We start from the raw sequence: 27955 nt of genomic DNA, 5'->3' as shown, positions 1-27955 counted from the left end.
GTCAATTTTAGTTGAATGCTTGAAAGCAATCCTGTCTTACCCTTTCCCTAGTGTTAAATTTCTATTCGAGCCATGAAGTATAATTCGGCGGCAGCTACCACAACGGCAACAAAGAGTCCAAATAAAACTCGAAATGCAACGTTAGGAAATGCATGTTTTGATGCAAAGAAGCCAAATGCAAAGGCTGAAGCCACGGTAATGACAAAGTTGATGATACTGCTGAGTTGGCGACGTGTCGATCGTAGATCTTTACCTAATGTTTCCTTGGCTGATTGCTTTGGACTAACATCCTTGACCATCTCTTGATATTCACGATTGGCTTGTTGTGCTTTCAGTCTTTCTAACCTAGCCAGTAATTCAGGATTGCGTTTAGGTGGCTGATATGCTTGGCGATATAATTCACTACCAGCCAATAACTGATAGAGGTAAGTTTTCTGTGTGCCGTCATCACCCTTCGTTTTGACAAAATATTGATGAATGGATTGAACTAATTGGAATGGAATAGCTTCAGGCCATTGTGATTGATCTTTCTGCGTTAAATTGTGTAATCTGGCATGGAGATCATGAGGCAAATCGGATCGTTTGCTGACCTCAACAGCAGCTTGATGCAAGCGTTCGGTGAATACAACCTCCATCTTGCTTGATTGGGAATTACTTTATCCTTTTACGGCGACAATCTGTATGTCTGTACGTCCACATGGCAGTTCCATGTCTAGGGTACTGTACTGTACACTCGTGTACAGTATATTGTACTGTATTACTGTCTAATGAGTGTTGTGAGGGTAAGTCACGTTGAATAAAGATGACGTAATCACCTGGGGACAACATGATCGGCATCTGACCATCTGACCGTGGCCTCCACGACGTACAGTACAATGTACTGAGTACACACTTGAAATACTGTACAGTACAGTACTGTAGAGTAGCCAGGACAGTGCGGTGTGATTCATTTCCTATCAGCTTATTCAAAATGCAATCCAATACTTTAATATTAATCGATTTTAAGTAAAATGGATATCGGTCGATGTTTATCCGATCTCTCTCAGTGCATCATATGAAATTGAATTCATTTTCTAGTGAAAATTAGTCACTCACTCCATTATGCACCGATTTAGCTACAGTCCAGTTTAGTACAGTACTGTAGATCATACTGTACTGGACTGGACTGTACACTGTACTGTGCAAGTGTGCATTGTACAATCGGTACTACGTATACCGGCTGTACTGCGCACATGCAGTAGTAGGCAATCAATCCGATGATCAGGAGAGTCTTTTGTTTACTTAGTACAGTTCTGTCCTGGCTGTACTGCGCAAATGCAGTAGCGTCAGTCAAAATCAATCAGAGAAGTCTTTACCTTGCTCAGTCCAGTAAGTTGGTACAGTACAGTAAACTAAAAATTTGCTTACTTCTTACCGGTAGTAATGTACCGTCCGCGCTGTTTTACTGTGGTCGTGCAGTGTGCGGACCGGATTAGACCGGACCCAGTTCTGAAGACCTGTACTGTACTGTACATTGTACTGTACAGTATACAGTGTACAGTACCGTACTGTACACTGTAGAGCACCGTTGGTGGCAGGCTTCAGTACAGTATGGTCGCTAATAGGCTTGGATTTTTCTTGCTTGTGTATGGCGTGGAAGCAGAACATATTGTGGCGTTACGACCTTTCTGACTGCAGCGTACAACACATCATACCATACACGTGCCGTGATGATGCTATCAGCAGACGATCAGATGTTTTCCATTTCCTCTGCACAAACACCAAACATCACCCATACACGTTGGCTATCACGTTTCTGCGTCCATCTCTCATCTCTTCAACTTGTTTCATCAACCAAACTGCCAACCAAGGATGGCAGACTAAATAGAGGAATATTCATTCCTGTTAGCCCAGTAAAGTCAAGTATTGGCACGGTCGGTACCAGTACTGCACCATTTGTCTTACAATACCTGGAACAACCTGGAACAACACCTTCCCAATAGAGCCAATGAAATGGCATCAATCGTACCACGTGTTGAGTCCACCCGTGCCCAGCAAAAGATTTTTGGCTACGCGTCACCGGCCAGTCTACTGACGCAGTCGGTACACCACGATGCTACGTCCACTATGGGTCGACCTGCCAAGTAACACGTCACTAGCATGACGTGTTACGTGACCTCAACCATTGGGCACGTCGTTTCAATAAAGCAACGGGACGACGACTACAACGTTACTCGTCCGAAGGTTGACTGCGGGAAGGACAGCGCAAAAAAAAAAAAAACATGGCTCTAGAATTAACTGCAGAAATGAAGCAAGAACTTGCTTCTGTTGCCAAGCAAATTGTCGCTCCTGGCAAAGGTATTTTGGCTGCTGATGAGAGTACAGGAACAATGGGCAAACGCTTAGCGAGCATCGGTGTTGAGAATGTAGAAGATAATCGTCGAAAATTTCGTCAATTACTCTTTACATCCAGCAAAGAGCTTGGAAGGTATATTAGTGGCGTTATTCTTTTTCACGAAACTTTATATCAGAAAGACGATCAAGGCACACCATTTGTTCAAGTACTCAAGGACAACGGTATTATACCAGGGATTAAAGTAGACAAGGGTGTTGTACAATTATTAGGTACAAGCGCCGAAACGACCACACAAGGCTTAGACGATTTAGGCAAGCGTTGTGCCCAGTATAGAGCCGATGGTGCTCAATTTGCCAAGTGGCGATGTGTCCTCAAGATTACAGCTTCAACACCCAGTGAATTGGCTATTCAAGAAAATGCCCATGTACTAGCCCGATATGCTAGTATTTGTCAACAAAATGGAATCGTTCCTATTGTTGAACCCGAAGTGATACCAGACGGCGACCATTCCTTGCCAGTCTGTCAAAAAGTCACTCAAAGAGTACTGGCGGCGACTTATAAGGCTTTACACGATCATAATGTTTTCTTGGAAGGAACCTTGTTAAAACCCAACATGGTCACTGAAGGTGCCTCTTATCAAACCAAAGCTTTACCCGCTGAAGTAGCTAAGGCTACCGTTGTCACGCTAGCAAGAACTGTACCTGCTGCTGTGCCAGGAATTGTTTTCCTTTCCGGTGGACAATCCGAAGAACGAGCTAGTATCAACTTGTCAGCGATCAATAGCTGCCCAGGTACCAAGCCATGGGCTTTATCATTTTCATTTGGAAGGGCATTGCAAGCGAGCGCTCTAAAAGCTTGGCAAGGCAAGGTGGAAAATACCGCTTCTTCACAAGAAGAATTTCTCAAGAGAGCTAAAGCCAATGGCTCAGCAACGTTAGGAAAATATGCCGGCGAAGGAGCTGATAGTGCTGCTGCTTCACAGAGTTTGTTTGTCAGCAATCATGTCTACTAACCTAGTTTCGATGATGAATTTGTATCTATAGATCATCATCAATGATCGTATTGGTATGAAGAAATTGCTATCCTTGTTCCTACTGATCATTTACTAGACATTGACTGTAGGATAAATGATAACCTACGTTAACGTAGTACTTACTTCAATTGATTCTAATGAATTGATAATAATTATTGTAGATCAATTAAAATCATTAAAATTGCAATAAAATAAATGCCAATCAACAACAACTGGTGATGTAAATTATCTTTCAAGCCAACGCATTAACTAACCAACTCAACATCCACTCATAACCAGTTACTACCGTGTTAACTTACCAAATGCAGTATTAATAATAATGTGTGCAACGCACAACAGACTCGCATTTCATCATTTCCAACCGTACTCGCTACTCATGCATTCCCTCCCTACACGACATGATTAACTGTAACTTAAGTAAACAAAGGCAGTTACTAGGTAATCAGTTTTCGTTCAATTTATCCCACTAGTCGTAAGAAAAAGTTACTATCCTTTTCTCCAATAACTGTTTTCATCCACCTTCGAGATTGTACCCGTGCAAAAAAATGCCTTACCTAGGCAATGCGATTCCTTGCATTCCGTGTACAAATTGAATCAACGTTTATAAAACAGTTACACCAAATTTAAAATCTTAGCCCACTATGAATTATTAATTGAGGAGTGGGTGTTAATAGCATAGTTCCTAAGCCACTTAATGTCCAACTCTACAGTAGTGTTGATACTTTAATGGCAAAATTGAGTACTACAATATGCATCGCCGTTGACTTACAACGCGAATAAACTTTGTTAATCTTCCACATAGAATTAATCGTATCATTGCAAAAAACAAAAACAAATAGTCCATAACCTACATGGGAATGATTAAAGTCAACGCTATATTGCCAAAGATCGTTTTAGTAAAAGTTTTAGCCGCCTTTATTGTCTCCAATGTTAACTCGCACCGATTCTATTTATTGACCAAAATGCGATTGCCTGGAGCATGCATACTCTTGCCAAACAAGTTATACAACGATGTAGATTTTATTCCATGATTTTTATCACAACATTTTAAAATTTTATACAGCAATTTAATTACAGCATCAGTATTTTCAGATAAATTTGAATAAAGTATGCTTTGACTTGTATTTACATACTTAAAGGTACATACATCTTATCATGATTAAAGCACTTAAAAAAAACTGAAAAATATGACAACCGCGTACATCCAAGTTAATCAATACAATATGCTAGACCCCCACTTGGCAAGAAAAATGAAAGCACCTGGTGCTATAATTTCTCTAGTATAACTAATATAAAACAGTTGATGATTAATGTGACACTGCAAATTACCAACACTTGCCCATTAATACTAAACGTGTAAACAATCATAGGTTATCACCGTTTCAAGAAAAGATTATCAGTTGTGTAATAGCAAATCAACTACAGTATATTAAATCTAATAGCACTTAGCTCAAATTTCATATGATAAATACCCTTCTTGATACACGTACTTTGTGCACGTTAAAATATGTGATATAACTTAGAATTGCTCGACCAGATACCCTCCTCAAATTATCAAAATTTGCAAGACTAGTACAGTCAACAAGAGCTGATATTGACTATAGTTTCCTTTTTCTAGATGTATAGAACTGATGATTCAATTTGCTAATAAACACGATACCATCGCCTATAAAGTTTCTCATCAATTGGATTGATGAATACTGTATGGACATCATTCATCTAAATATTCCCAGAGATCCATGTCATATCCTTCGTAGACATGCCGCAGTAATGCTTCACATCGACCTTCACAGTATCTGTAATGGACAGTAGTACCAAATAGCATTCAATTACATAAGCGTAAAAAGTATAAAAGATACATTAAAATGTCATCCTATCGCTATGGAACTAATAGTATTGAATATAATTTCATACTTTGCCTTATCCTGAACTTTTTGTTTAATATTAGACAGTTCATCAGTTGTAACATCCCTTTCCAAGTACTCAGACAATCTCTCGGTCGCCATTTCAAGATCTTTTTGATTTGCCTACATATCATTTAGTGAGCAGCAAGAAGTAAATCCGCGATACAGAGTAGATAATTTATAGAAAGAAAATTATTATAAATGTTTACTTACTTCAAAGATAGTAGCTTGGTTGTTGCTTCTCAAATAAAATGCAAAAACGTACGTATATTTTAATGTATTCCTACATTTACACAGGATATCTACAGCCTTTTTCAAAAACTGAACCTATATGTTAGTAGAGCACTAGTTAGCACTAATGTTGACAACCGAAGCAATGATAATAAGTTTTCAAGGAAAAAGATAATGGCAAATTTACAAACTTTATGGTTACCTCAATCCAAGACATATTATGTTGTTGCATTTCTTCCATTTTAAATTTTATTTTGGAATACAACTGTAGAATATTAGAGATAACAACGTTATTGCTGGAGCTCCATCAAGGATTTAGAATAAAATTTAACTCAACCTTATGTTCTAATTCTAAACTTTGGCGATGATTCATATATCTATCGCAGTAGAATAAATATCGATTCAAAGCAGCACGAGATTTCTATCGGAAAGACAGAAGAAAAATATAAAAAGTTGTAAAACTGGTAAAAATCAATGAAAATGTATCAAATAGAGAAATAGTAAATGCAGCTAAGACGAAAATTGTCACGTAACCTCTTGCGCTGTTCTAGCAGCTACAGAGTCGTTTGCATCATATCTATTACAGTTATACCTTTATGATGAATAAATTCAATATCGTTAATATGATATAAAATGGATACAAGAAATTATTGAAAAGATGGAGATATTTAGTTCATTATAATTTTGCGTTACATACCAACTTGAACCATGCGGTGACCAAGCACTCAAGCAGATCCAACAAAAGTCAAACTATATCATCATTGAATGTGATCATTATATTAGAATCTGCATGGATTCATATTAGTACCGTAGAAGAGAATCAGCGTACAACTCATATATCATTACAACTATATAGTGGTAAGTAAATCCTAGGTTACCTTGCAACTCTTGTTTTGACAAATCATATGATTACAACCTCCGTTCTTTTCAATAGTTGCACGACACTTTGGACATTCTTTGGTATTTGCTGATATCCAATGAGCAGTTTCACTGTCATCATTACACTTTCTTAGCCACTTTTTTAACAGCTGTTAGCGATAGTGGGTTGAAAAATTGGGGGTCACACTCAAACGTAGGATACTACAGGATTACGCCATAACTGATGGCACTTACAAATGGTATGCGTAGCTTACCGGACACCTAACAGGTTCATGAATAGGTTGAAGGCAATGGAAGCAAAATGCATGGCCACATATACAGGTCACATTACGAGTTCCAGCAGTAGTTACTTTAACAACAACACTACAACCAGGCGATGGACACCACTTCATTAGATGATGGCTCTGCAAAAAAGTTAATGGCTTGAATTGAACGCAATAAAGATCAAAGTCTTTTCAAATTGATTTATAATTATAAGAAAAATCTAACCATAACAAATCCATCTGTTAGGCGCTGATGATATTTAGTTTTAATATCGCTGCCTCGTAATAAACTCCTACATTTTGATACAGCAAGCATTGGAAATAATGAAATTACTCGACAATCACTATGAGTAGGCACAATTGACTGTAGAGTGAATAAAATATGCAGAGCCTTTATACTGTCATGAAATTGAGGATGTAGCCTATACACTGTTAAATTGCATGCTAAAGGTAATCGTTTAACTTACAATATAGTTTCATAATCCGTTAGAATATTGCAGTCATTGGCTGGACAAGCAATTTTCTAGAAATTCAATAATGCAAGATATTAACACTGCATGATGAGTCTTTATAACTACTTGTAGCAAAGATGGAATTGTATAAATTAACATTTGGAAGACTTTGGAAAAGATGCTGTCCACTGTGTTAGATGATATCGTAATTACTTACTTGTCCCTGTCCTTCATCAATAATTTTAATTCTTAAGTATTCATTCCAACAATCGATGCAGAAAAAATGACCACATTGTAATCCATTCATATGCTTTATAAGAGATACAATTTATATTGGAATAGGAGTAGAAGATTAGTTTCTTGCTATCCATGACAGCATAAAAGAGTAGATTTATAAGCATATTGTAGACAATAAGTGAAGTAGGATAAAGTTGATGTAACATTTACCTGAGAAGGCAAGTAGCATATATCGCAGACTTCCTGAGTTGTTAAAGGACGCTTAGTCTGTCAAAGATTAATTTGAAATTTTGGTCAGTCCACTTGATACGTGTGTATTTTTTTGCTGATACTGTAGTATCGATTTTATGAGTGCACATCATCAAGCCAATATCAACAAATCAAGTACAATGGTGAAAGTAATATTTTTGTTTTCACTTTTCCTTGATCAGTGTGTACAAACTGACTGCATGGAAAATGAAGTAATATTGTTTGTATTGCTCGAGACTACCTTGATTACCCGAAGTTTATGCTATGACTGAAAAGTAGACGAATTACTGTCATGTATCGATGTTGATATGATTTACCTTTCCTTTCAATCGAAAAGGATTAATGGTTTGTGCTTCTTCAAATATCTTATCTTGATCACCTTCATAGTACCTTAAAGTTTGATTATTGACAAAAATTGACAATAAGAATGATTCCTCTTTTTTGTATATTACGTTGTCATGGATGGAAAGATACAATTGAATGGTTACAACTACGAAACGACTATTTGCATGAGATGACGATAGATACATGCTATTAATACGCTTACGAATCAAGACTGCACGTATGATCCGATTTGTTGACAGTATGCTAATCATGTGTAAAGAGTATATTTTTGCAAGAAGAGAGTGAATAATGCTTCCTACCTTTCCATTAATTTTTCTTTATCCCATTTGAAATGATTTAATAGGATACAGGTTATATGAGGTGGAAGCTTTTTATGTTATCCATGTATCATTCAATTAGGAAATAGATGAAAGGAAAATTAGAAATGAATCAAATTAGAATTGAATGTATTGTGAAATGATGGTCCACAATTCATTTGCAGTAACAAATCGATTGATTGATTGATTGATTGATACTGGATAGTGCGGCTATACAGACATGATTGAGAGTCTTGCTGATGATGCCGTAACTGTCTTGTGTTGTAGAAATGGTCAAGGGAGGTTGGCACTTCAATGATAGACTACAGTGTAGGTTGGAAAGTGGTTTGAACTCATTGGCTAGACAAGCAATGGAGCTCCAGTAGCATGGATGATATCGTTGATTTAAGACTAGCGATTGCTCAAGATACCACAGTCCATCTCCTCTTGCCTACTATGTGGATAGCATTGCAATAAGACTGTTGATGATCGGCAAGAGTAGCGTGGATGAATTCTTCTACAAGTGTCTAGTCCACTGTTGTCGATGCTCTTGTAAACATTGCCGTCTTGGGTCTGCATGACTGCACTGCACCTTCCATCCACGCCATTCAACGACAGTACGATGATCATCATCGACAGCCATGTCTGCTGACTATCATCATGGACTCAAATCAACTGTCTGACTGCTTTCCTTACCTGTAAAATAGCGTTGACCTCGTCCACCACTTTCATCATATAATTGAAAATTTGATCGGAAGTCAGACATTTATACGAAGTCGGTTCATCCATAAAATCGTTGGCTTCTCCGTGTGCAGTATTTTCTCCCTCACTATAAATGCCATCATCGGAGGAATTATAGTTGATACTTGCGTCGCTTTCCACATCGTAAATTCCTTCTTCGTCGCTCTCCATGATGAAAATCGAGCAAGCCCGACAGCGATCAACAAATGGCGGACGACAACAGTGATGAATTGCTTCAAAATGACGGAATGCTTTGTTTCACTCGCAAAGTCAGGTCACTACACCGAGTTGATTCAACAGTCGCTAGGGGGTCACTGCAGTCTACAGTACACTGACTACAGTATGATGATGGACGCTGACCACCAACGCACATACTGTACACAGTAGAAATTGAGATACGATAACATGTAGGGAATGGGCCGGAACGCGGATGCGCAGTTCAGGGCCTGCCAAACTGCACCTGCGTATTTCTTCCAATATTGCCCCAAAGTGGGCAAACTACGCAACATGATACTATCCAATCCAGTACAGTGTACAGTACAGTACAATACAGGACAGCACTGTACACTGTACACTGTACACTGCATTGCGTTCATTCTGCAAAGTACAGTATGCAAAATACAGTAGGCAAAATACTGCCACTACAAGTATACTGAATAAGAACAATTCATGACTCCCGACCTTCTACTATACCTACAACATTTCATCTAGTACTAGTAGTACTATAACAGTGTCGGTATTGACGTAGTAGACGTCCTGCAAAGGAATCCATTGGATTGAAAATACCAGTATGCTTTACTTATACGAGTATACAGTACACTAGTACAGTACTTGTACTGTACTGTACAGTACAGTAATTATTCTATCATCTACAGTAGAGTCCTCTATAGTACAGTACTGTACTGTACAGTGTACAGTGTACAGTACATGTCAAGTTTCACGAAACACTAGCAATATTGTCGACTACAGACTCTCATAGACGGTCTCTACTGTCGACTGTGCGGTTTTTCCTTGACCATGCGTCTGCTCAGTGCAGTATGGACGGCCTCGTCTGCTAAGAAAAGTCCGTCTGTCCGAGGGAGTGATTCAGTCCAGGTCTTCTAGTCAATGATGACAGCAATCACAGGACTGTACAGTAATAAATTGATTTATTTTGGCCTATTTTTGATTGGAGTTTTAGTTTAGTTAGTAAACGTCGACTCCATTTTTTAGTGTCTCTACCGTAGGTATGCAGTCAGTACAGTACAGTACTTGCATGACAGAAGTACTGTACACTGTACATACAGTACTATGCACTGTGTGCTACTATCTCATGAGAGTAGTGAACTGTACTGTACATTACCGTCTGTCAAGCACCAGTATCGTACAGAAAGACGGATGGACGCGTCGCGGCCGTTTGACTGCAAAATAATGAGTGGGGGGCTAATCATCGTTTTACTGCTTATTCTAGTATACGCTACTGCCCAAAACGTCTACTCCATTCCACAAAATCGACCAAGCGGCTAATTATTCTAGTATACGCTACTGCCCAAAACGTCTACTCCACTCTACAAAATCGACCAAGCGGCTCATTTAGACCAAAATGGTGGACAGTATAAGGGTATCGTTTCCAGACATACGCTTTAGGTGAGATGACCAGCTAAAGAGTCAGCCCAGTCATTTTCGTATACTGAACGACTGTTGTCAGTCCCTGACCCCGTAGCTCGACTCGGAACTGGACTGAACTGGGTCTCTAGTGTGGGACCCAAAAGGGACAACTTACAGTACAATACTGTACTGTAGAATGGTACACTGTATACTGTACACTGTGCACAGACGGCCGGACATGACACCGTCGTCAATTTCGCGGGTTTGTCGAGTTGCAGGCTTTCAGCCATTGCCCAATCCACCATCTCGTAGTAGCTGGTTGCTGTTGTGTGGTTGCCTTCAAGAGAGAAACTTGATTTAATTTAGGCCTTAATATGAAAGATAATGGTGAAAACTTGGTATGGGCTAGAGTAGCTCGTTTTGCACCGTGGCCTGGCCTAGTAAGTAGGATAGTATACTTGACATACGAACGCTGCTTTCGTCATTCCTTTGCACTGCATCAGCATGATGCAAACTTTCATTCCAATTGAATTAAGTAGCCAAAATAAGGAGCAGTCATGGTCTTTCAACTTTCGTTCGATCATGGCATAACTGTAGATATTATCGATGTCGTATAAAACTGACAACAGCAATCATCATTATCCTACATCTTCACTTCTCCAATGACCAGTAATGACGTCGATTTGTGCTCAGTTTCGGTAGCGCTAGGTTTCCATGCGCCAGCTTACGGTACAGACACAAAAATCAATCACAACAGCAATATTGCAGTGGTAGTGCTGTATGGACGCTAGAACGAATCTACTATACTTGCACAACTCGTTCTGTTTGGCCGAACTTCTACTTTCACAATATCAACCAAGAAATCTTATTTCGCAAAGACCCAGATGGGAATAGACACAATCCCGTATAAAATAGTTTCCTATGTATATTCATCACTTGCGACTTGATCTTGTAATGAATGCTTGCCGCTACCCTAATTTACCTACTGTATAACCGCATATGCAATACAAATAAATGATATGTGCTGATTAACGCCAATCACTAGTGAGTTACCTAATTAAAGGGATACCAATGTCTTGTTCACTGGCGTCAATGGGCTCTATACTGTATACAACTCACGCTTTGTTGTAGATATTTTCATCCTGATATACTCAGCAAAAGGACAAGGATTGACTTTACGATTAGAGTCCTATTCGCACGGCTATGACGCATGTTCTCGACCCATTCCATAGTGGCTATCAATCAATTTCCTTCTTCCTCACCTATGCTCATTACAATCATCTAATATCAAATAATGTTGACGCTTAATTAGAACACTCATACGCCTATTTCTGCCAGTTTGCTAAACTGCTTAATTCATTTTTTTTTATTATTCCTGGCATACCCCTACTTGCCAAGTAACAGGCCTATCAGCCTTGAATCTTTACCATGGTTACAGTAAAGGCGAATAATAGTAGTGTACAGTTTGCATTAAAGTCGTTTGCAATATAGACATACTCGCACATCGATAGATTAACAATGTAAATGCAGAGTTTGCTTAATTAAGAATCACTTCAAATTGCAAGCCCACTACAGCCTAACGAGATTTATTACACTGTAGACAGCTCATTATTAAATCGAACCGTGTTAAAAGCAGTGCTTAATCAACTGCACAAATATCCAATTATATCCATGGCTATTCGGTATCTCTATAATGTACAAAGTAAAAAATTTTCAAAATTGCCATGAAACGCATGTTTGTTAATATACCAATGCTATCATAATACAACATAAACTTGTCAAGTTTTTCCCTTATTTATTGATATTATAGAATCTGTTACTAATAATCACAAACTGATAGATTGTACACGATGAAGAAATCAAGACTTTAAAAACCAAGACTATCAGAAATGAAAAAGAAGATCAAGAAGCAAAACTAATCCATTTCCTAGGAACGTATGAATAGTAAGTTGCTATGCGTCAAATGTTGAAAATGAATCTACCTCTAACAATAAAATAGACCATTTCTGACCAGCAGCATTCTCTATTTCAGCTTTTGGGTATTGCCAAAGCACGTTATTACGTACTCGGATGGTATTGATAAAAAATTGCACCGTAAAAGTAAAGGAAAGCTATTCATGGTATAGAATTGTATACGCTATCAATTTTATTAATTGTATGATATCATACAAGATCACTTGTAAAGTTCGCTTAAGTCATAATACGGTATACATTACGTTATTTATTCATAACTGCTCTATTCTTTAGCAATCAATTCAGGAAGCAGATAATTACCTCAATCATGGAAAGTACCCTGAGCATTTCTTCGATCAGTCAGATGATGAATCGGAAGATGAATCTCAACAGGACTCTAATAACATGGTAAATTTTATGATAGTTTTATATAAAATGGTATGCATATCTTTAACCGTAACGGTAAAGTCTTTAGCGCCAGTAGAACCAAACATACCCGTATACTAGTGCTTTGTAAAACAACAGCAATGAAGAGTGTTAAATCGTATCTAACTAGGAGAACGAGGAAGAAAATGTAGGAAATCAAAAATTAGACAATAATTCTGTGAATGATGTAGAAAATAATGGTGGTAATACTACAAGTTCACCTTCAAAATCCAAAATGGGTGACAAACAGACGGCTTCAACCAAAAGAAAAGTGGGTAAAGGGAATAAAACGCCAGCAAAAAAGCCTAACAACAACATTTCCGATGTAAAACCTGTCCTATCCAAGAAAGAGGTAATAAAAATAGCTTGAAATCTTCACCATGCTCACGTTCTCTTAATATTTGCATTTACTGTATATGTTTGTACATAGGAGGGAAGGTTACGATGTCTCAAAGTAATGCAACAACTTGGCTTAGCTCCTTTGTAAAGTACAGTAGAGAAAATCTTAAAAAAGAATTCTGTAAGGCGGAAACAAAGTATTACCCCTTAATTATTGTTTCTTTTTCCGAATTGTTAATAAATAAAATGTAGTTCGACCTATTGTTATAAAATGAAACTTAAACCTTAGTTGTTAACTATTCTGCAAATATGCTGTAGAAATGTTTGTAGAGTGCTTCTACAATTGTCAAGTTTATGTCATCGTAGTACTTAGTTAATCTAACGCATAAGACAAGTGTAGTCACTCTCTCCAGTCGACGAAATGGTTATTTTTTTTATAAATATGACGTTGAGTTAGTATCGCCTAAAATGAGTAATTTATCTCCTTACGTGAGTTCTTAACCTAGCTGATAATTCAAAAAAATTTAGTTTGTGTATAAAAGCAAAGAACGCACGTCTACATGTTTAAATACTCTGTATTGCTATTTTTGCGCATCGTGACATACCGATAATATCTTGATTTCTATGGATAATTGGAAGTGTCTACTACAGTATGGGACATACAGACTTTGTAAATGATTTTGTAGCTGTTACTTAGTATCAATGATTAATTGATACACAATTTTATTATGAGGTAAATTTTTTTTGATCAGCATTTTATACTGCTGTGATAGACTTGCTAATTCTATGATAAATACTTGAACTAAAATTATTGCCAATGATGAAGCTACAAATTTCAACTACCAGCTAGTTTGAGCAATGAAATTATGACTATAGCTAAATTTTCCTTTGCTTCAAAACGAAGTTTTCTCCTATTGTTGGTCAACAACTTGTAATGTTTATGAAAATTCATGCTATGAATATTATCTATACTTTGCAAATAAATTATATAATCATATGTATTAAAGCCTTATCAATGAATCAATTTTTACGATCAAGATAAGGTTAAAGCATCAGGTTCCCATTGATCATTACATGGCATCTGGGTGTAATTAGCTAAAAATGCAGCAAATGTAATATTGTACAGCTCTTAACGCATGAGCTCTCAAATTTTCATCCTACTACAACACACCCTAAGTCACTAAGGATCTGAATATTTCAGGTTGTTGAATCAAAACTTGAACAGGTAACGCAAGCTAAATATCGAGCAGATGATGTTCATATGTTTTACTCTACATCTTTTCTATTTAATTTCACAGATTACTGAAAAGTTCATTTGTACCAGAAGTATGATCAACATGCATTTTGCGTTTTAAGTGAATTGATTAATTAATTATCACTCCAAGCACAATAAAGAGTTGAAAGCAATGAAATAGTATTGAAAATAAAATTGTAAATTAATTTATATACAGATATTATACTAAGTAGTCTATAAATTGCTTTTAAATCTGCAACTAGAACGAAATGCAGCATTTTAGATAGGATATAAATTTTCAAAGAATCCATCCCATATTAAATGACAAACAAATCACAAACAGTCTCTGCAAGGTAGGGCCGAATACGAGTACAGTATAATAAATGAATTGAACGACTGTGCCAACGATGAAACTTTATCCTATAATGTCACAATTTTTCATTCATTCTGAATCAACCCAAGCTCCTTATTCATGATATATTCGTCCACATGACCATTGGCTACAAATTTACCATTGATGTGTAATACTGGAATTTCAAACTGGTATAAATCAAACCATTCCTTGTTTCCTGGACATAAGATGTCGACCTCCTCGTAGTCAATCTGTAAATAATTCATATCTGAGTATAAGTGACTGATACTGTAAAAGCAAATAACAAGTTCTGTATGAAGAACTTGCATATCAATAGTCAAACTGTAAATAATCCATATCTGACTACAAGCTACTAATACCGTAAAAATTAATTTCAAGTAGAGTATGAAGAACTTGCATGAGTAGTAGCAAAATATCAGTGCATACGACCTGCTGATAATTAAATTGATAACTTAATTTAATAAGCTTGGATCCAGTACCAAAACATTCCTTTCCATTTGGCATCCAGTACTGGCATGCACTCGAACACTACCTCACTATCAGCCATTCTATCATACCAATATTCTTCTCTTCCAAACACCAAAGAGTTAGTTATGCTACATTATTTTTATATCATTTTCTTCTTACTGTAAATTATTAACTTAATACATGTGTATATGTATACTGTATTACGCATAATATTGTATACGCGCTATGCGGTTAACGTTCGATATGTAATAGCAGCCTGTTGTGATATCTATGTTTACAATTCCGTTCTAATAAGGTAGTATAGCTATCTCTACTGTGCATTCTAAAAATAGAATGAATACCTTATTGCGATATTGCAAAATAACTTCTTTTGCTTCTTCACATAGTGGGCAATCCTTCTATTTGATAGTTGATGTACCGATATACGTACATAACAGTAGATAATGAAATGAATTTAATATCTTGTGCATGCCACATGGAACTTGTCTATACTGTACAACGGTTAAAGTAGGAAAGATGTTCATCATTGCACAGGCAAAAATTGATACAGCTACCCAACGCTTCAATTAATAATATCGACGTGAAGTATAGTAAAATCAAATTTATTGCCGACTATGAGTGTTTAATACCTTTTTATTGATTAGAATTATGAACGAAACAATAAATCCAAGTAATGAATCACTACTCTACATTCTACATTAAAAGTGATCCATCCATCATTAAGGAAAGACGAAACATGTCTACTAGACTTACTTTAGTAAAGAGTGTAATTTTGGGTAAAGACGAGAATTTTTGAATAGGATGAATACTGAAAACTAGGCGATTCACGGTGACTCGACGAGCAAGACTAAGGATGGATCTTGATAATGCCATTGGAGCCTAAAAACTTGACGATGATCTTGCCCTCTAGTACAGTAAGTGCAGCTGACTTCCAAATTGCTGTGCTAAATGACTAGCATTCAACAACGACTACTACGTTCATCAAGTGATTTTTACCCCACTGTTTGACAACTTATCACTTAGAACAAGCTCTAATCACATTGATGCACCAAACTAGGCAACTCAGCTCTTCTTCCAGTTGCTCTCTTTCCTATTTTAATGCTGATCTCGACTATCTTTGCAGCCTGGAGACAAGAGTGTAGTAGGATAGCAATGTCAATACTCATGCGCGCTTAATTCTACATACGATTGCTAGATTGACACACTGCACGGGGGAGGGCAGGGCATGATGGTGGGCCACAACCTTGTCAAAATGGCAATTTGCAAAGTTGCTGAAATTTAAGGATTTGATCGAAATTTATCCTTTCGGAGCTTGCCTGACCCCAGCAGTAACGAATATTGATTCATTAAGGGATGATGGGCCACAATCTTGTCAAATGGCATTTTGCAAAGTTATTAAAATTTAAGGATTTGATCGAAATTTATCCTTTCGGGGGCTTGCCTGACACTAGCAGTAATGATTAACGGAAGGTGGCCCACAATCTTGTCAAATAACATTTCGCAAAGTTGCTGAAATTTAAGGATCTGATCGAAATTTATCCTTTCGGGGCTTGGCTGACCCTAGCAGTGACGAATAGTGAATTATGAACGGTGCTTACATATGTACAAATGTCCCTGAAATAGCGGGCTCGATATGAAAAGAATAGCAATGTTGAATTAAAGGTTATACGTTAGGAATACGCGCATCTTCTCTCTCTCTCTCTCTCTCTATATATATATGCTAAGTAAATATAGCATTATATAAGAATATCAATCTTAATCCTCCTCCCTTAGCAAAGCTTGGCATTGTAGCAGCCTTCACTCAAAATGTATGAAAGCAATGCACCAAACCCGAATGTAAACATTATCATGAAAAATGCATTTACAAAATACGTGTATTGATATGTAAATATACCGATAATGTAGCGAAAGGTTGATCAACATTCGCGAAAAAATGACATGATAAACATCATTGATTGAGCCATACCTATTGCATTTATTGTATATAATATTCCATCGACGAAATACATCTAACATCCAATCCTATAGCCTACATGATAACTAGCAAGGTACTCAATGGTTACTATATCCAAAAGACATCGTCTAGTTCCGACACTCGTTAGCAATCCCTTTATTCATCCTGGAATAAATTTAACTATGAAGAAGAAAATTGAGGTTAAAATCCATTCTTATTCGTATACGAAACTTACCGCTAGCTTTGTATCGACGCTAAGAGATAGTACACAAAATATATTAGAAAGAAAACAGATTTTATACAATTGCAAGAGTTGTGGTCATGATTAAATTTAGATAACTATCTTACCTAAGGAAATGAAAGTTTTTTAGATTCGCTTATTCTTTAGTGTTTGAATTTTAAAATAGTATAAAGGGAAAAGTTTTTCTATGCAATTTCAAAAGCAATCTTCATGTGATCTTGTCTTTACGTATCTATTTAGATGCTGCTGGTTGCGATATTCATTGCTCCCATACGCATAATAATTATAATTATCACGATAACTTGTGCCGGACTAACAAGCTATTTAATAAGGAAATCAATGACACCAAAACAACTTACTCAGCCTCTACAAGGTTGGCGAAGGTAAATCAATTCTAACATCATGTGAATATATCAAAATTCTCATTTCTTACACATGCATTGGTCATTAAAATTTATCTTCTCATATCGCAATATATGTATATTCCTCCTACACCATTAAAGATTAATTCATATGAATGCCTTAAAATTCTCATTTCTCACACATCCATTGCTCATGAAATTTATCTTTTCACACCGTATTTTATATATACTCCTACATGATCAAAATTAATTTTCAGCTTTAAAGTTTTATTCGATGCTTTTCTACTGTATCTTGAACAGAAAAGCTATCAATCACTTTATTAATTATTGAAGTATTAGAGCTATCTTCTCATACCATATACTTTTAAAGTTAATTCAAAGGTATTCTATGGTATTTAATTAAAAGAGCCACCAGCTGTAACGTCATTAGTTATATTTACTACAAGCAAAAAATAGAACTTATGTTTTAAAGGTTAATTTAAATTATTCTACTGTATCTCGAATAGAAGAGACACCAGTTACTATGTTATTGATACGTTAACTCACTTTTTCGCATCTAATTTCATATTTATTACCAATAAAAATATTATAATTCGTATTTTCAAGGTTAGTTTAATAGTATTTTCACGGTTTCTTGATTAGAATGGCTATTAGTAACTACTGTTGATATATTAGTGCCATCTTTTCATGCCTAATCTTGTATTTACTAACATTAAGAAACAATCTATATTTGATAGGTTAGTTGAAAACTTTTCTACTATATCTTGGCTATAAGACGTATTAGCTGTTATGCCATTCATACATATATACTAATAGAATTAGAAATGACTTTCATGCAGCTTTAGTATAGAACAATTTCTAATTCTATTTTAAACTATGTTTCTCTCCGTCTGTGGCCTTAGATATTTACGCGAACGGTATCGACATGGTTCCTCCATCATTATTTTTGCACTTGGTTTTCATAAAGTAACTATTATCGGAAAACTAGCAAGCCCGGAGGAAGCAAGTATTATCGTGGCCGCACCTCATTCCTCATTCTATGATGTTCTACTAATACAATATTGCCGATTTTTCGCTTCTATCGGAAAGCAAGAGTTTCTTAATAATCCCATTCTACGTTGTAAGTTTACTGCAGAAAATAGAAATGCACCATGTTAATTCAGTATACTATACCGAGATTAATAAATACTTACAAGTGATCAATAGCAATATTCTTGACACATTATAAATAGTAATTACTAATGAATTAGTAATACATCGATTCCGATTTCATCATGAATAGTAATGAGCTTTTCTAAGGCCTACTTGAATGATAAATGATGCAATAATAGCATTCTTGATGATGTCTAAATTTTCCAATCTAGCTATTTCATCTATCAATCAAGGAATTTATGTTTCAAGATCTAGTTCGAGTACTGAAAAAGAAAGCATCAATAAAATAGTGGGTAATCCGAATAAAAGTGCAATAAAATGGCCGCAATTATTAATCTTTCCCGAAGGTGATTTAGAAGTGTCTAAAATCTCTAATCTCGAGTTCTCTAAATTAATAACATTACTTTATATAAGGACATTAACATAATTTGAGAGCTTGATTTTAGCAATAACTGCTACTCATATCGAAGCCTTTCATTTATAGGTACACATGGAAATAGAACTTGTCTGTTGACCTTAAAGTCAGGTTATTCTGCTATTTTAGAGTTGTATAAAATTAAAAGTTTAACTAATTAGCCATTGCAGTGAATGACTGAATACTTTAAAATGCCACTGCATTGACATTACATCAGATGTATTACAATTTTCAAATCTCATCAACTGCAAATCCTTTCTCGATTAAAATGCGGCTTGTAGGAGCATTTGTTCCTGGTGTTCCAGTGCAACCAGTTACTATCCGATATCTTAACGAATTAGTAAGTCTACTTATGCGCTAAAAGCACAGTGCCATATAATGTATACGAAAAGGGCGAAGAACTATTCAGGAAAATCATTGAATATTACTTTGTAATGCTAATTGAATAATTATTCTTACTGATAGGACACCTATACCTACGTTTTTGGCGGATATTCTCGGTGAGTCTACTACGTAAATTGAATCATTTTGCAATTACGTAGCAATTTCATAACACGACTTCATTTCTACAAATGCTGATAGGATTATTAAATTTCTTTCATTATTATCTTTAAAATTACCTCAGATTTCGATTATTGCTGTACACAATTTGTCTGCTAAACCATGAAGCTGTTATAGAGGTGCTTATAGTTTTAATTGCGAGTATATCGTGCATTATTGGTAATGATTTTTACTGTTGCATATGGTTATTTTTAGTTCTTACCGGTATATTATCCAAACGAAGAGGTAATTGAAGACTGTTTTCTTCGCTGAATCTCTCATATTTTCATGACAATAACTTCCATGATAACTGTTCAGTTTATTTACCTTGTCAAGATAATCTATAGTCATAATAATATGTAATTTCTGAGATTGATCCTTATTCGAGTATAAATATCTCCAACATTTTAGGAAAGGATGTGTTCCCGCTTGTATACTAATAATGTCAGAGACGTTATGTCTGAGTAAGCTTTAAACACAGTTAAGCTATTAATTCAATTTCTGTATTTTACCAGTAAAATTTTATCCATTCGTGTTACTGATTGTTTATGACGATGATTGCCTTTGCATAAGCACTATTGCCTAACATTTTACCATAAATCAATGATCTAATTGAGTTTAATTCAATTTTTGCATTTTGCTGGTAGAAATTTATCCATTCCTGTTACTGACTGTGCTTATGAGGATGCTTGCCTTTGCATCAACGCCACTGCCTATCATTTGCCAAGGGAAAGTGGTTTAATTGAATTCTCAAAATTAAATCGAGAACTTGGGTAGTGGTCGTGCTGGTTTTTAGCTCTCATATAGATATGCTAACTTTTCTACCTAAATTGAGCATCTTGCATGTTCTTATTCTTAGTATTATTTCTATCAAGACTGTCATTTAGTGACGCAAAGTGCCATCTACAAAAATTTGCGAGTATCGACCTAAATAGAGATGGAAAAATTGACATTGAAGAATTAGCCCATTACCTACAACTGGAAATGTCATGTCTTTTACCAATCTTTTCGTTACTAGATTGGGTATGTTTACATCTAGTTCTTGTAGTCTCTTTCGAAACTACAATATTGCTACAGTTCAACAGCATATGCAGTAAAAATAAGAGTCTTTTCTAGGATGGAAATGGATTCGTCAACTTCAGGCAGTATTTGATTGCAATGTTAACTCTATCTGCTACACCGATGTTAGAAGAAACGCTCTCTAAAGCAATACGGGTAACGTATAGAGTCTTGGAAATTTTATTAGATCAGCATTATTGGTAGCAAAATTCCCTTGCCTAAAATTTCATTTCTTCCAACTAATACGGGATAAATTATACTCCCCATGATAGAACACAGCTTTCACCAAGATCGACCAAATCGGTCAAAAAGACGAAAATGATTTCCAGGACTTTATGTTGCAGCTCTTTCCCTATCTCAGCTCTGATCAAATAAGAACATTCTTACTCTATCTTTTAGAGCAGCATGGGGATGGAATTACCGTGGGTAAGCAATCTATTAAATTGCAATCGATTTCACCCATTTGTAACCTACCGATAACTAAACTAACCAAAGTGATTATGCTCATTTCTATCCTTGACTACAGACACATTAAGAAATTTTTTCCTTGATGATATTGGATATAAAACTATAATGAGTTACTGCTGCATCAAACATGAACTTTAATAAGACTTTAACAAGGCCATAATGAAAGATTCGCATGGACTACCAATTATTTATATGCTGTACTGTAATGATTGGTTGACTGCCATTCTTCTAGACGAATAATAACCAGCTCTAATACCGAATATCAGTTAATAGCTTAGAGTTTTCGTTTAACCTAAGTATCGCTAGGGTAGCATCGTTGTCGAAGAAATGAATTCCCTGATTTTTAATTATTCTGTCCAAATATTAAAGCATTTTCTTTAAACACAGAATATTCAACTAGCCAACACACTAACTTACGATACATCATCTATCCTTGAGAGTGAATAATATTGCGATTTTAGGATATAGTTTATGATATCGCTCGTCAAAATGAGCTTGTTTCCGCCAATTTATCGCTGTCGTTACTTCCAATTTATTTTCGATCGCAATAAACACCTAAGATTGTTCAAAATGGTACGAATGTTGTTGTAAGTTTGCTTCTATCAACGACTTGAAAAATAGAGATACTGTTATAAGTAACGTATGTACGATCCTAATTAGAAGTACCTGGAAATATCAAAGTTTCAGGATATTCCTAAACAATTGAATCGATGAACATTTAAAAAAGATATCCATTAAAATTGTATCATTAACAAACTACGTCAATCTATTTTACAATTTACTTTACGACGACATTCTCACATCATAGTAGGAGAGCAGATAGGCCGAATTCAATAAGAAGTAAAAGTTTTTTAAAAAATGTCCAGCAAAAGATTCAGCAATGATAAGCTTTTTTCATCAATTTTGCAATTCCATTGACAAGAAAACGACGAGTACCAATATTTCATATCCAGTAATGAGAGCAGGGCCAGTTCTATTTAGAAGGCAGAAAATGTCTTCAAAGCAGGAATGGGAAAATTGCAGCGTTGCCTAGTTATTCCTACGAATTTACAGTACTATAAAGTTGTGTGCAATAACTTTTCATATTAAGCTGGAAGAGCAAGGACAATAGTTGAATTCAGAAGATAAAAATATCTTCAAAGCATAAATGAAATATTATAGCATTGCCTAGACGTTTCAATCATTTCACGATATAACTATGTGCAACTTTTCATAGCAGACTAGAGGAACAGGTCATTTAAGTTTAGAAAGAAGTGGAAATGTCTTAAAAGATACTTAACAACATTGCAGTATTGACTAGTCATTCCAATCACGATTGCTACTGAGTTTAATGCCATGTTCTATGAAATAACATGGTATGCGGATCTCTATTTAATTAAAGTCAAAAACCAACTTTCCTTCATTTATGTACCTTTACTAGTGGGTTTCCTTTATTCTACTGTATAGCTTCTACTGCAATGTTTCTGCTCTACTTCAACCAAATATGGTTTTATTATGGTCAAAGATGGGCACAAGATGTATCTTCTCGAATACTATCTTTATTAGGAATTATTATGATTGGCGTTGGCTATACTTGAGGATCATTTGGATCGCATCAGAAGTGAAAGACGCAACAAGATTGTAGTATAACCTTTTACCAGATGTTAATTATTTTATAGTCAATCGATGATTCTGCCAGCAACGATGTTGCATCTTTATCACGAAAGCAGACAAAAATAGCAATCACTAACAAATTATTTACACCACTAATCCTCTCTTCACAGAGAAAGAGAACTGGACTAGATCTCAAGCATTTCTTGAATATGAAGAGAAGGTAGAAATTGACAAGAAGTTTATATTCCATATTCCATGAATTATTACAAAGCATATTGGCAGTAATACTAGCTAGCGAGAATTCTTTCGTGGAAAATATTTTAACTTCAATTGAAGCCATTGGTTGCTCTAGTGATTGTAAAATAACTTTGAAGGCTCAACTTTTATTTGGCATCCTTGCCTTCTTGGTTAGCCATTAGGAAGATAAGGTTCAGTTCTAGCTATGAGAAAGCAAGTTTTTTGTAAGTTTTTCCTTATAACAGGAGCATTTATTCCTATAACCTTCGATTAGCGACTAGAAATTGTATGTTTATAGCCAAAAATGAGCAATAATGAAAAAAATAATTGCAGGACTATAGCTTCAGTAATAGATCGAAGATGAGACTTAACAGTAAACTATTGATGAAGGAAATAAATCATTAGTTATTTAGGGTAATGGATCTAACGACATGAAATGTTTCTTCTTTAGCTTGGCTTAGCAATAGTTCTTCTGGTTATGAATCTGACTTAACTACAAGAACATCTCAATCTGTTACAGCTCGTGATAAACTAAAGAAAGAATCGCAAGAAGTAAAGTTAATCTAAAGATTTGTAGTATACCCAATCGATAATGTTTTAAAATACTGATTTGTATTAACTAAAGAATTCTGCCTTATATTATGGTTGATTGTACTTGTGTAACTAGCAAAAGAAAATATTAATCATACACTAGTACAAAATTTATTGGTCGCCTGCTTTGTATTTAGAAATATTTGCGACCGATAAGGTAGAAATTTGCTAAGTGATAGTTTGACGATTGTCGGAGTCCCGTTAGTTTCCCACGTTGATCCAATATGATCGAAGAATAAATTGTCGTAAAGATTATCAATAATTTCTACAGTAGTTAATGGAAGGTATTTTGAATAACTAAGCAGATTTATAGCAGTTTCTTGTATATTCAGTATAGCGTCTATCGTATAATAACTATCCTATGTTACAGCTTAAATAGAAGGTAGACAGACAGCGATATTAGAGACTTAACTCTGTATCCAATACCTTATCATACCCATAGCTGCATTTCAAACGTGTCTAGAAGGTTGTGTTAGAATTAATTATAATTGTTAATAACCTTTACTACTGTTAATTGACGATATTTTGAATAACTAAGTAAGGTATACGACGCTTTCCTCATATTTGATATACCATCTCTCGCGAAATAGCTACCGTGCTAAGCTTATAATTAAATGGAAGGTAGATAAACAACTACCCAGCTAACTTACTATCTAATACCTCATGATAACCTTACCGCTGCTTAATAAGTGTTTAAAAAACTGTATTTAGATTGTCCATAATTTCTAATCTACATGTATACGTAGATAAATTATAAAAGAAATGAACGACCCTTTTGCCAATAGAAAGTGACAATTATCTGGCTAGTTAGCTGGATTTTAGTAAATAAATATAGCTTCAGTAATATTTAGCGGGTATAAGTAAATTTAAGGAATCCAATTTACTCTTGGGTCTTTAGTTCATGGATGAAGATAAAGCCCTTTCTAGTGAAAGTAATTGTAGCGAACAAAGCCTTGAAGATAGCCAAATGCAAAGTGAGGCCAGCAAGACTGATGAAGGAACTGATCAAGACGTATGTTGTTCTACGACTTCAGCTGAAATGAAGGAGATGAAATCTAGCATGGCTTCCAAACATCAGCTATTATTAGAATTTAAAATTAAAGAACTCATTGAAACAGAAAAATCTTATGTTTCCGATTTGGATATCCTGATCAAGGTATCGTATATTTGCATAGTTAAGAGTCATTATGACTTTATATCTAGCCGTAAAGTAAATGAGAATTAAGAAATTTGGTCTCTATTTAACATTATATCATCAAGCCTTTATATTGGGGCAAAAATGTTAAATTACCGCGTAACAGAGAGAATTTGTCGGATATTATTTCAGCAACCTTATCAGTTGATTACACCTATTCAAAGTGCTTATTTTAGCTGGCGGAAATGAGATCTGATATGATTGATTTCTTCTACGATTAATACTCTACTATTGAGCGATTAATAGATATCTATAAACAGTTTTATCCTACTCCAGGCGCTATACTTATCATCATTTTTTTAAATTATTCACCATCTCTATTGATTCCCTAAGCATGATCTTATTTTCTAGCATTACCTTCATCCATTTCAAAACGACTGGAAAATTATGATGGATGTAGGAGACAGCGACGAAATATTTCTCAACATCGATGAAATATGGGAATTTCAGGCGTGGGTTACTTATCTATATTTTGATGAATTATTTAATCCTTGCCAGTAATAAATCTTATAAAATAGCTAAAGTTTACTTGTACGCTTAGTTCTGATAATTATTTTATTTATACAGTCATAATTGTCATGATAATTTACATTTTACTCCTTAAATACTCCTAGTTCAAGCTTAGGCTAACATTCTATCATTTATCTTTGTAATTTCCTATCTAAAATTTAGTTCCTTCCTTCGGTCCCTTGAAAGCTGCAAGGGCAATCTTGTTCGCATATGTGCCACGTTCATAACTAAGGTATATAAAGGACTACTCTAGGATATTGGCAGTAATTCTATCTAGGAACGGCTCAATATTTGCTATTTTTCGACTTGATCTTCTACGATATATCAAATTAACTTTACTAATTAATATTTCAAATATGCTAAAGTGATCAAAAAATACTTTTCGTTACCTAGTAGGACTAAAAGTGAATCATTTAATTTATTTTTCTCAAGGATTGTTTAAATGGATTTGAAAATATTTATGGAAAATATATATGTAGCTATGATAAGTAAGATCAACATTTGAAATACATTTAGTCATTTCTGCTTCTCTCTAAGCCTTAAATACAATGTGAATTATTTGATAGGGCCGTTGCTACATTGCAAAGAATTATGAAAGAGGATACTATCGAAACTTTTTTAAATGTATATCATTTACTAAATAGGCTTGTATAACCTCTGCCGTTTATTAGATAACTTTGCATACTTATTTTAGCAGTCCTATTTCCAAATTCAATGTACATGATTCTCATGGTATTAGTTTAATGTTTATTGGCTGATTTATAAGTGTTGGTAACTTGATGATTTAGGAATGTCGTGAAAATACTGGTACTAACCTGAGCTTAGAATCTTACCTTGTTAAACCTTTACAAAGATTATTGAAGTATAAATTAATCTTGGAGGTATTTTCATATGGTCGTAGATTTAATTTTTGTGTATTCATTCAATTTCCTAAAATTCTTGCAAGATCATGACAGTATTTATTCGATATGCGATAGTAAGAGTATATACTATTAAGTTTGGGATCACTGCTTGTTTCATTTCCATTATTTTAACTGTGTCTTAAATTGACATAAGCTTTACTCATTTCTTCATAAATGATTCATTGAAACAAACGTGAAATTCATGCTTTTTTGATCAGGAAATACTCAAGTATTTGGATGGTTCAGTGAAAGATCAGGGAATTGTAAAAGTAATGACGTTATTCATATGAAAAATGACACTAATCATTAATTAATATAGGATACATTAGTAATGCCAGTATTAAGTAGTGATAGTTTATTTAGAATAGGGTTAAAGCTGATTCGAGCTAAATAATAATTAATTATTTATAGGCGGCTATCGAATTTATGTCAACGATAGCAGATCGAGTGAATGAGAGTAAAAAATTATATGATATGGCGAACAGCATTCAGGTTAGTCTGCATAAATTTAAAATTTTTAAGTCAATATAAAGGCATGACTGGCCTACTTTCAATGTTTAGAATATTGAAAAATCATTCATTCCGGATAAAAAATCAAAGGCTCAACTTGTAAGAAAAGAATAACTTAAACGGATAGAATTAACGATATCCATTACAGCAACTATATCACGGATAATTGATCTATGACTTGATATAATTGTATAATTAATAACGCTTAAAATGATTTTTATAAATCAGTGTATCACCAACTTGCAAGAAAACTACGGGGATTTTATAATGGAGGTAGTCGTTTCAGAATTAAAATTGGCTATTGCAAGCTGCTTGCCAATTGGCCTTACACGTTGAATGCAATTTTTTTATTTATTTTTATGCAGGGAAAGTTCCACAAGCTTTGGCCAAGGAAAGAACGAAAATTATTCCTCTTTGAGAAAGCATTATTACTGACGAAGCCCAGGCCACATGATAAATATATGGTGAAAGCATGTATTCCGGTAAAGAAGCAATTTTATTTAAACGGTTTTTTTCCTGAATTCTATGCTTTTGTAATTTAGCGACAGGTTACGTAATTATAACCAATTTCAACTCGCTCTGCTTCTATAGTTGAATCTTATTTATGTCAACATTCATGAAACTAAAGATGACATCATGATGATGACTACGATTTCGTCATCTTTAAGCTCAAAAAATAAAAAACCAATCCAATATCGTGTAAGCTTGATTAGAAGTGTGATTTCGTTATAATGTTGTCACTTAAAATTGTTTCTTATCCCTTTAGGCTGAAAACAGAACCATTTGCTGTCGGTGGGTCAATGAAATGAAGCAAAGAATAAAATCAATGAACGAGGATCCATGAAGCTAGTTTAAATAATAATGAAATTCCGGGTCTATCT

At 35.1% G+C, this 27955-nt stretch overlaps 5 protein-coding genes across 5 annotated transcripts; 3 read left to right on the top strand and 2 right to left on the bottom strand.

Moving 5' to 3' along the window:
• Nucleotides 1-53: 53 nt before the first annotated feature.
• TRIADDRAFT_60361 (uncharacterized protein) lies at nt 54-635 on the bottom strand (the record flags this gene model as incomplete). The annotated part of the gene is made up of 1 exon (XM_002116317.1): nt 54-635. One exon carries the CDS (start codon nt 633-635, stop codon nt 54-56), a length of 582 nt encoding a protein of 193 aa, XP_002116353.1.
• A 1626-nt stretch (nt 636-2261) lies between these two features.
• Nucleotides 2262-3572, top strand: TRIADDRAFT_38271 (expressed hypothetical protein; the record flags this gene model as incomplete). Its single annotated transcript, XM_002116401.1, has 1 exon — nt 2262-3572. The coding sequence occupies one exon, from the start codon at nt 2262-2264 to the stop codon at nt 3345-3347; it is 1086 nt and encodes a 361-aa protein (XP_002116437.1). The 3' UTR covers nt 3348-3572.
• Nucleotides 3573-5079: 1507 nt separating this feature from the next.
• TRIADDRAFT_30786 (uncharacterized protein) lies at nt 5080-9136 on the bottom strand (the record flags this gene model as incomplete). Its single annotated transcript, XM_002116316.1, has 17 exons — nt 5080-5164; nt 5283-5395; nt 5486-5599; nt 5706-5768; nt 5841-5924; nt 6038-6095; nt 6201-6253; nt 6382-6531; nt 6637-6786; nt 6872-6938; nt 7113-7168; nt 7315-7407; nt 7545-7601; nt 7777-7824; nt 7901-7973; nt 8228-8295; nt 8921-9136. 17 exons carry the CDS (start codon nt 9134-9136, stop codon nt 5080-5082), a joined length of 1548 nt encoding a protein of 515 aa, XP_002116352.1.
• A 1654-nt stretch (nt 9137-10790) lies between these two features.
• On the top strand, nt 10791-13418 carry TRIADDRAFT_60358 (uncharacterized protein; the record flags this gene model as incomplete). The annotated part of the gene is made up of 5 exons (XM_002116400.1): nt 10791-10884; nt 10919-10992; nt 12800-12913; nt 13062-13283; nt 13362-13418. 5 exons carry the CDS (start codon nt 10791-10793, stop codon nt 13416-13418), a joined length of 561 nt encoding a protein of 186 aa, XP_002116436.1.
• A 4461-nt stretch (nt 13419-17879) lies between these two features.
• Nucleotides 17880-27918, top strand: TRIADDRAFT_60357 (uncharacterized protein; the record flags this gene model as incomplete). Its single annotated transcript, XM_002116399.1, has 24 exons — nt 17880-17923; nt 18409-18508; nt 18578-18639; nt 18805-19022; nt 19267-19401; nt 19751-19809; nt 19935-19969; nt 20657-20782; nt 20885-21032; nt 21341-21494; nt 23818-23918; nt 24061-24114; nt 24856-25113; nt 25504-25649; nt 25825-25894; nt 26095-26150; nt 26229-26286; nt 26451-26543; nt 26783-26833; nt 26976-27056; nt 27303-27347; nt 27440-27556; nt 27666-27773; nt 27841-27918. The coding sequence occupies 24 exons, from the start codon at nt 17880-17882 to the stop codon at nt 27916-27918; spliced, it is 2397 nt and encodes a 798-aa protein (XP_002116435.1).
• Nucleotides 27919-27955: the final 37 nt, after the last annotated feature.

This window comes from Trichoplax adhaerens, genomic scaffold (genome assembly GCF_000150275.1).
Source record: "Trichoplax adhaerens TRIADscaffold_15 genomic scaffold, whole genome shotgun sequence".
NCBI classification, from domain to species: domain Eukaryota; kingdom Metazoa; phylum Placozoa; class Uniplacotomia; order Trichoplacea; family Trichoplacidae; genus Trichoplax; species Trichoplax adhaerens.
This window is presented reverse-complemented; position numbering and strand designations above follow the sequence as displayed.